Source organism: Schistocerca serialis, chromosome 2 (assembly GCF_023864345.2).
Source record: "Schistocerca serialis cubense isolate TAMUIC-IGC-003099 chromosome 2, iqSchSeri2.2, whole genome shotgun sequence".
NCBI classification, from domain to species: domain Eukaryota; kingdom Metazoa; phylum Arthropoda; class Insecta; order Orthoptera; family Acrididae; genus Schistocerca; species Schistocerca serialis.
The window spans coordinates 76,824,165-76,834,315 of record NC_064639.1 but is presented as its reverse complement, the minus strand read 5'-3'; the positions used below and the strand labels follow the sequence as shown (position 1 = coordinate 76,834,315).

Below are 10,151 nucleotides of genomic sequence, written 5' to 3'. Positions count from 1 at the left end.
AAACCTGAAGTGAAGCATCGCAATCTAAAACTGGACTCACAAGAGAGGTTCAAATCATAGAAAGTTAGAATGTCAGTCCTCTTGTACTTAAGTCGGCATAGTGACATTTGTATTAAATTCGGATGCAATTTCTGTGTTTCCTCGTCAATAAGGAGGTCCAAGGGATACAGTAAACCTGAAGTGAAGCATCGGAATCTAAAACTGGACTCACCGGAGAGGTTCAAATCATAGAAAGTTAGGGTGTCAGTCCTCTTGTACTTAAGTCGGCATTGTGCCGTTTGTATTACATTCGGATGCAATTTCTGTGTTTCATCATCAATAAGAAGGTCCAAGGGATACGGTAAACCTGAAGTGAAGTATCGGAATCTAAAACTGGGCTAACAGGAGTGGTTCAAATCATAGAAAGTTAGAGTGTCAGTCCTCTTGAACTTAAGACGGCATTGTGCCTTTTGTATTAAATTCGGATGCTATTTCTGTGTTTCATCGTCAATAAGAAGGTCCAAGGGATACAGTAAACCTGAAGTGAAGCATCGGAATCTAAAACTGGACTCACAGGAGAGGTTCAAATCATAGAAAGTGAGAGTGTCAGTCCTCTTGTACTTAAGTCGGCATTGTGCCTTTTGTATTAAATTCGGATGCAATTTCTGTGTTTCATCGTCAAAAAGAAGGTCCAAGGGATACAGTAAACCTGAAGTGAAGCATCGGAATCTAAAACAGGACTCACAGGAGAGGTTCAAATCATAGAAAGTAAGAGGGTCAGTCCTCTTGTACTTAAGTCGGCATTGTGCCTTTTGTATTAAATTCGAATGCAATGTCGGTGTTTCATCGTCAATAAGAAGGTCCAAGGGATACAGTAAACCAGAAGTGAAGCATCGGAATCTAAAACTGGACTCACAGGAGCGGTTCAAATCATAGAAAGTTAGAGTGTCAGTCCTCTCGTACTTAAGTCGGAATTGTGCCTTTTGAATTATTATTCCGATGCAATTACTGTGTTTCATCGTCAATAAGAAGTTCCAAGGCATACAGTAAACCTGTAGTGAAGCATCGGAATCTATAACTGGACTCACAGGAGAGTTTCAAATCATAGATAGTTAGAGTGTCAGTCCTCTTGTACTTAAGTCGGCATTGTGCCTTTTGTATTAAATTCGGATGCAATTTCTGTGTTTCATCGTCAATAAGAAGGTCCTAGATATACAGGAAACCTGAAGTGAAGCATCGGAATCTAAAACTGGGCTCACAAGAGAGGTTCAAATCATAGAAAGTGAGAGTGTCAGTCCTCTTGTACTTAAGTCGGCATTGTGACTTTTGTATTAAATTCGGATGCAATTTCTGTGTTTTCTCGTCAATCAGAAGGTCCAAGGGTTACAGTAAACCAGAAGTGAAGCATTGGAATCTAAAACTGGACTCACAGGAGAGGTTCAAATCATAGAAAGGTAGTGTGAGTCCTCTTGTACTTAAGACGGCATTGTGCCTTTTCTATTAAATTCGGATGCTATTTCTGTGTTCCATCGTCAATAAGAAGGTCCAAGATATACAGTAAACCTGAAGTGAGTTATCGGATTCTAAAACTGGACTCACAAGAGAGGTTGAATTCATAGAATGTGAGTGTGTCAGTCCTCTTGTACTTAAGTCGTCATTGTGCCTTTTGTATTAAATTCGGATGCAAGTTCTGTGTTTCATCATCAATAAGAAGGTCCAAGGGATACAGGAAACCTGAAGTGAAGCATCGGAATCTAAAACTGGGCTCACTGGAGAGGTTCAAATCATAGAAAGTTAGAGTGTCAGTCCTCTTGTACTTAAGTCGGCATTGTGTCTTTTGAATTTAATTCGGATAAAATTTCTGTGTTTCGTCGTCAATAAGAAGGTCCAAGGTATACAGGAAACCTGAAGTGAAGCATCGGAATCTAACACTGGACTCACAGGAGAGGTTCAAATCATAGAAAGTGAGAGTGTCAGTCCTCTTGTACAGATGTCGGCATTGTGCCTTTTGAATTAAATTCGGATGCAATTTCTGTGTTTCATCGTCAATTTGAATTTCCAAGGTATACAGGAAACCGGAAGTGAGACATCGGAATCTAAAACTGGACTCACAGGAGAGGTTCAAATCATAGAAAGTGAGAGTGACAGTCCTCTTGTACTTAAGTCGGCATTGTGCCTTTTGTATTAAATTCGGATGCAATTTCTGTGTTTCATCGTCAATAAGAAGGTCCGACGTATATTCGAAACCTGAAGTGAAGCATCGGAATCTACGAGGGTCGGTCAAAAAGTAATGCCTCCCATTTTTTTTCTACTTAAAGAAATTAAGTTAAGTGAAAAATTTGAATTTGGCGCCATTCCTCAAACCTTCTTCTGCAATCCACTGCAGTAGTAACTTTCTGTGTCAACAGGTGGTAGCACAGCAGAAGTTTGTAAGATGGCCGACATCGATGTTCGTTTGAGACAGCGTTGTGTGATTGAATTCTTGAATGCAGAAGGTGAAACGCCCATACGCATTCATGAAAGACCGAAGAAGGTTTATGGTGTTGTGACAGTGGATGTCAGCACTGTTAGACGATGGGTTCGTCGTCGTAAGGAAGCTGAAGGGCAAACACCGTTGACTGACGAAAAGCGGAGCGGCAGGCCGGTGAGTGCAGTGACTCCACACAACATTCAGCAAGTTGATGACATCATTCGTGGCGACCGTCGGGTGACTGCAGATGAAGTGTGTCGCATTATTTCTCTTAGTAAAGGCAGTGTGATCACGATTATTAAACAATTGGGGTACTCAAAAGTTTGTGCACGGTGGGTTCCAAGAATGTTAACCGATCAGAATAAAGAGGCAAGGAAAACAATAGCCTCCCAACACTTGCAGCGCTTCCGTTTGGAGGGAGATGAGTTTCTGAAAAAAATTGTGACCGGGGACGAAACATGGGTGCATTTTTTTGAACCCGAATTAAAGAGGCAGTCAATGGAGTGGTGTCACACAAGCTCGCCGAGAAAGAAAAAATTCAAAACTGTGCGATCGGCAGGGTAAGTTATGGCGACAGTTTTCTGGGATACAGAGGGTGTGATTCTGGTTGATTTTTTGGAGCAGGGATGCACAATAAATTCTGTTCAATACGTCACAACCCTCAACAAACTTAAAGCACGCCTTCAGCGAGTTCGCCCAACAAAATCAATGGCAGATGTTCTTCTTTTGCATGACAATGCAAGACCACACACCAGTCGTCACACCTCTGACGAGATTGTCAAAATTGGATGGGAAGTTTTGCCTCATCCCCCATACAACCCTGACCTGGCACCATCAGACTTCCATCTGTTCGGGCCACTAAAAGAAGCTCATCGTGGGATTCATTTTGAAGATGAGGGGGCCGTCAAAAAATCCGTGCGTCAATGGCTTAGGAAGCAGAGCTGTGATTTTTACCGTGCTGGGATACATGCCCTTGTTCAAAGATGGACCAAACCTGTAGAGATGGGCGGCGATTACATTGAAAAATGACAAAATGATCCACAATGTTGTGGTTTTCAACCTATGTAATTGCATTTAAATTTCCTGACAATTAAACGTAGAAAAAAAAATAGGAGGCATTACTTTTTGACTGACCCTCGCAAAACTGGACTCACAGGAGAGGTTCAAATCATAGAAAATGAGAGTGTCAGTCCTCTCGTACTTAAGTCGGAATTGTGCCTTTTGAATTATTATTCCGATGCAATTACTGTGTTTCATCGTCAATAAGAAGTTCCAAGGTATACAGTAAACCTGTAGTGAAGCATCGGAATCTATAACTGGACTCTCAGGAGAGTTTCAAATCATAGATAGTTAGAGTGTCAGTCCTCTTGTACTTAAGTCGGCATTGTGCCTTTTGTATTAAATTCGGATGCAATTTCTGTGTTTCATCGTCAATAAGAAGGTCCTAGATATACAGGAAACCTGAAGTGAAGCATCGGAATCTAAAACTGGGCTCACAAGAGAGGTTCAAATCATAGAAAGTGAGAGTGTCAGCCCTCTTGTACTTAAGTCGGCATTGTGACTTTTGTATTAAATTCGGATGCAATTTCTGTGTTTTCTCGTCAATCAGAAGGTCCAAGGGTTACAGTAAACCAGAAGTGAAGCATTGGAATCTAAAACTGGACTCACAGGAGAGGTTCAAATCATAGAAAGGTAGTGTGAGTCCTCTTGTACTTAAGACGGCATTGTGCCTTTTCTATTAAATTCGGATGCTATTTCTGTGTTCCATCGTCAATAAGAAGGTCCAAGATATACAGTAAACCTGATGTGAGTTATCGGATTCTAAAACTGGACTCACAAGAGAGGTTGAATTCATAGAATGTGAGTGTGTCAGTCCTGTTGTACTTAAGTCGTCACTGTGCCTTTTGTATTAAATTCGGATGCAAGTTCTGTGTTTCATCATCAATAAGAAGGTCCAAGGGATACAGGAAACCTGAAGTGAAGCATCGGAATCTAAAACTGGGCTCACTGGAGAGGTTCAAATCATAGAAAGTTAGAGTGTCAGTACTCTTGTACTTAAGTCGGCATTGTGTCTTTTGAATTTAATTCGGATAAAATTTCTGTGTTTCGTCGTCAATGAGAAGGTCCAAGGTATACAGGAAACCTGAAGTGAAGCATCGGAATCTAACACTGGACTCACAGGAGAGGTTCAAATCATAGAAAGTGAGAGTGTCAGTCCTCTTGTACAGATGTCGGCATTGTGCCTTTTGAATTAAATTCGGATGCAATTTCTGTGTTTCATCGTCAATTTGAATTTCCAAGGTATACAGGAAACCGGAAGTGAGACATCGGAATCTAAAACTGGACTCACAGGAGAGGTTCAAATCATAGAAAGTGAGAGTGACAGTCCTCTTGTACTTAAGTCGGCATTGTGCCTTTTGTATTAAATTCGGATGCAATTTCTGTGTTTCATCGTCAATAAGAAGGTCCGACGTATATTCGAAACCTGAAGTGAAGCATCGGAATCTACGAGGGTCGGTCAAAAAGTAATGCCTCCCATTTTTTTTCTACTTAAAGAAATTAAGTTAAGTGAAAAATTTGAATTTGGCGCCATTCCTCAAACCTTCTTCTGCAATCCACTGCAGTAGTAACTTTCTGTGTCAACAGGTGGCAGCACAGCAGAAGTTTGTAAGATGGCCGACATCGATGTTCGTTTGAGACAGCGTTGTGTGATTGAATTCTTGAATGCAGAAGGTGAAACGCCCATACGCATTCATGAAAGACCGAAGAAGGTGTATGGTGTTGTGACAGTGGATGTCAGCACTGTTAGACGATGGGTTCGTCGTCGTAATAAAGCTGAAGGGCAAACACCGTTGACTGACGAAAAGCGGAGCGGCAGGCCGGTGAGTGCAGTGACTCCACACAACATTCAGCAAGTTGATGACATCATTCGTGGCGACCGTCGGGTGACTGCAGATGAAGTGTGTCGCATTATTTCTCTTAGTAAAGGCAGTGTGATCACGATTATTAAACAATTGGGGTACTCAAAGGTTTGTGCACGGTGGGTTCCATGAATGTTAACCGATCAGAATAAAGAGGCAAGGAAAACAATAGCCTCCCAACACTTGCAGCGCTTCCGTTTGGAGGGAGATGAGTTTCTGAAAAAAATTGTGACCGGGGACGAAACATGGGTGCATTTTTTTGAACCCGAATTAAAGAGGCAGTCAATGGAGTGGTGTCACACAAGCTCGCCGAGAAAGAAAAAATTCAAAACTGTGCGATCGGCAGGGTAAGTTATGGCGACAGTTTTCTGGGATACAGAGGGTGTGATTCTGGTTGATTTTTTGGAGCAGGGATGCACAATAAATTCTGTTCAATACGTCACAACCCTCAACAAACTTAACACTCTAAGCGCCAAGCCCGTAAAATTTACGGGCCTGGGATCGCGCGAAAATCACCAAGCCCGTAAAATTTACGGGCCGCTACATTTAATTTCATTCAAAACACTGCAACGTTATTTCTACGGGTTTGGCCAGCGCTATACGTTTTTCAGATGTTTATTAACAAAATGCGTCCATAGATGTCACGGCAGCGCTGTAATTCATGTTAAAACTTATCTTTGCGTTCTCAGTCTGTATATCATTCAGTTGTTTGTCATCATGTTTCGGCGCGGTTTATCAGACGCAGAAATTGCGGATTTGATCAATCATAGCGACACTCTGGATAATGTAGAGAGTGATTCAGACGATTCTGAATGCAATGGTGTGTTTGAAGGTACGTATTTCCGAATTTTCCACGTAATTGTGCAGTACGCACATATCTGTTGAACATGTGTAAACGATGTATGTAGTTACACATAATGTGATATTCTTTTTAGAAGACGAGATTGATGACAGTTTGTCTTCAGATGAAGACGAGAATGATGTTGAAGGTGTTGCTTCAAATCCAGCAGCTGTGCCGTATCCGAAAGACAGTGAGTGGACTGCAGTTGACACCTACCGACCTCTGCCTGTCAACACGACACCCAGGCAGATACTAGTGGATATTGATGAGTCGAGTTCTGTACTGGATTGCAGTAAAGTGTTCCTTACTGACAGTGACGTAAATGAACTCAAGAGACAGACAAATTTGTATGCATCACAGACAATACAGAAGAAAAGAAGAGGAAATAATCTGAAGCCCCATTCAGTTTTGAGTTCGTGGAAGCCAGTGACTATAAGTGAGATGAGGCGTTTCTTGGGTATTATTTTCCACATGTGTGTTTCGAAAAAGCCAAAAATTGCGGACCATTGGAGCACTAATCCTGTTCTTAGTTGTAACTTTTGTCCCCATGTCATGAGCCGTTTGCGTTTCACTCAGATACTGTCATGCTTGCATCTTGTTGACAATTCAAATCAGAAAAAACCAGGCGAAGATGGATTTCATCCACTTTACAAAGTTTTGCCATATTATAATAATTTGAAGGAGCGATGTATCCAGGCATATCGTCCCTCAGAAAAAGTGACAATTGATGAAGGAATTTGCCCATTTCGAGGTCGTGTGAGTTTCCGTGTTTACATGCAAAATAAGCCTCATAAGTATGGACTGAAAGTATATGCTGTTGCTGAAGCCAGTAGTGGCTATGTTGTAAATTTTGAAGTTTATGCTGGTAAGCATATTGTTGACAATTCTTCGTCTGCGGTTATTTTGCGATTGTTGTCTGACAGCAGCTTGCTGAACAAAGGCCACACTGTGTATTTAGATCGATTTTATTCCAGTCCAGAGCTATTTCAGCAACTGGCAGAGAAAGGCACTGGAGCTGTTGGTACTGTGAACAAATCCAGGAAAGGATTGCCTAAAGATTTAGTATCTGCTAAGCTGAAAAAGGGCGAAATGTCTTTTCGGCGTAAAGATAATGTATTGGCAATGAAGTGGAAAGATAAGAGAGATGTGTATACATTGTCTACAAGGCATCAAGCAACATTTGGTACGCATACTAAGAGAAATGGGTCTGTAGTATTGAAACCACTTCAGGTACTTGATTACAACCTCAATAAAATTGGAGTGGATATTGGAGACCAACGCCTGCAGTACAATCCGTTCCAGCACAGAACTGTGAAATGGTGGCGAAAATTATATTTCCATTTGCTGCTTATGGGAGTATCAAATGCATTTTGGCTGTACAATGCAGTGCACAGGAAGAAAATTACAATAACAGACTTTATAACAGTGCTTGCAGTTCAGCTTGTTGAAGACGACACACTTGAATTCATTCCAAGAAATGAAGGAACTGTAGGTCGGCTAACAAAGAGACATTTTTTGCAGCACATACCTGCAACTACTAAGAAGTATGCTGCTCGTGTGTGTCACGTGTGCAGTTCCAGGAGCAAGAAACAGAGTGGCAAGGCTTCTCGCAAAGAGACACGATACGAATGTGAACAGTGTGGCGTTGCACTCTGCCTGGAACCTTGCTTTAAAATTTTCCACACTAAAAAACAATATGATTCTGTGTGAAATTTATATGTAATACTGTATACTATCAGAAACATGTAATGTAGTGCCACAATTTTGGTTAAAAATAAATCACAATTGTATTCCCTTATTCGTATGACTTTTTCTAAATTCTTAAAACATCTAAGTGATTTCTATAACTGTACCTTAAAGCTGTGCATTGTAAAGTAGTTTCTTTCACTCAGAATTAAAGTAGAAATGTGCAGCTTCAAGATGGTACCAAATTTGCCACAATCCAAACAGTAGATTTGATGCAGTAATTTTTTTAATATTGGTAAAATTGCCCGGTTTCTAGGGACGGGTGCATAAAATAGGCCTGGTACAGAGAGTGTTAAAGCACGCCTTCAGCGGGTTCGCCCAACAAAATCAATGGCAGATGTTCTTCTTTTGCATGACAATGCAAGACCACACACCAGTCGTCACACCTCTGACGAGATTGTCAAAATTGGATGGGAAGTTTTGCCTCATCCCCCATACAACCCTGACCTGGCACCATCAGACTTCCATCTGTTCGGGCCACTAAAAGAAGCTCATCGTGGGATTCATTTTGAAGATGAGGGGGCCGTCAAAAAATCCGTGCGTCAATGGCTTAGGAAGCAGAGCTGTGATTTTTACCGTGCTGGGATACATGCCCTTGTTCAAAGATGGACCAAACCTGTAGAGATGGGCGGCGATTACATTGAAAAATGACAAAATGATCCTCAATGTTGTGGTTTTCAACCTATGTAATTGCATTTAAATTTCCTGACAATTAAACGTAGAAAAAAAAATAGGAGGCATTACTTTTTGACTGACCCTCGCAAAACTGGACTCACAGGAGAGGTTCAAATCATAGAAAATGTGAGTGTCAGTCCTCTCGTACTTAAGTCGGCATTGTGCCTTTTGTATTAAATTCGGATGCAATTTCTGTGTTTCATCATCAATAAGACGGTCCAAGGGATACAGTAAACCTGAAGTGAAGCATCGGAATCTAAAACTGGACTCACAGGAGAGATTCAAATCATAGAAAGTTGGAGTGTCAGTCCTCTTGCACTTAAGTCGGCATTGTGCCTTTTGAATTTACTTCGGATGCAGTTTCTGTGTTTCATCGTCAATAAGAAGGTCCTAGATATACAGGAATCCTGAAGTGAAGCATCGGAATCTAAAACTGGGCTCACAAGAGAGGTTCAAATCATAGAAAGTGAGAGTGTCAGTCCTCTTGTACTTAAGTCGGCATTGTGACTTTTGTATTAAATTCGGATGCGATTTCTGTGTTTTCTCGTCAATAAGAAGGTCCAAGGGTTACAGTAAACCAGAAGTGAAGCATCGGAATCTAAAACTGGTCTCACAGGAGCGGTTCAAATCATAGAAAGTTAGAGTGTCAGTCTTCTTGTACTTAAGTCGGAATTGTGCCTCTTGAATTTTTATTCCGATGCAATTACTGTGTTTCATCGTCAATAAGAAGTTCCAAGGTATACAGTAAACCTGTAGTGAAGCATCGGAATCTAAAACTGGACTCACAGGAGAGTTTCAAATCATAGATAGTTAGAGTGTCAGTCCTCTTGTACTTAAGTCGGCATTGTGCCCTTTGAATTTAATTCGGATGCAATATCTGTGTTTCATTGTCAATAAGAAGGTCTTAGGTATACAGGAAACCTGAAGTGAAGCATCAGAATCTAAAACTGGACTCACAGGAGAGGTTCAAATCATATAAAGCGAGAGTGTCAGTCCTCTTGTACTTAAGTCTGCATTGTGCCTTTTGTATTAAATTCGGATGCAATTTCTGTGTTTCATCATCAATAAGAAGGTACAAGGGATACAGTAAACCTGAAGTGAAGCATCGGAATATAAAACTGGACTCACCGGAGAGGTTCAAATCATAGAAAGATAGTGTCAGTCCTCTTGTACTTAAGTCGGCATTATGCCTTTTCTATTAAATTCGGATGCTATTTCTGTGTTCCATCGTCAATAAGAAGGTCCAAGATATACGGTAAACCTGAAGTGAGTTATCTGATTCTAAAACTGGACTCACAGGAGAGGTTGAATTCATAGAAAGTGAGAGTGTCAGTCCTCTTGTACTTAAGTCGTCATTGTGCACTTTGTGTTAAACTCGGATGCAAGTTCTGTGTCTCATCATCAATAAGAAGGTCCAAGGGATACAGTAAAGCTGAAGTGAAGCATCGGAATCTATAACTGGGCTCACTGGAGAGGTTCAAATCATAGAAAGTTAGAGTGTCAGTCCTCTTGTACTTAA

General features: G+C 41.0%; 1 protein-coding gene across 1 annotated transcript; it reads left to right on the top strand.

The window, feature by feature from the left end:
* Positions 1 to 6,268: 6,268 nt before the first annotated feature.
* Positions 6,269 to 7,921, top strand: LOC126455737 (piggyBac transposable element-derived protein 4-like). Its single transcript, XM_050091506.1, has one exon. The coding sequence runs from the start codon at positions 6,269 to 6,271 to the stop codon at positions 7,919 to 7,921; it is 1,653 nt and encodes a 550-aa protein (XP_049947463.1).
* The last annotated feature ends 2,230 nt before the right edge of the window (positions 7,922 to 10,151 follow it).

Coding starts and splice junctions, on each gene's coding strand:
- LOC126455737 (XM_050091506.1), top strand. CDS start 6,269: ATGTATGTAGTTACACATAATGTGATATTCTTTTTAGAAGACGAGATT.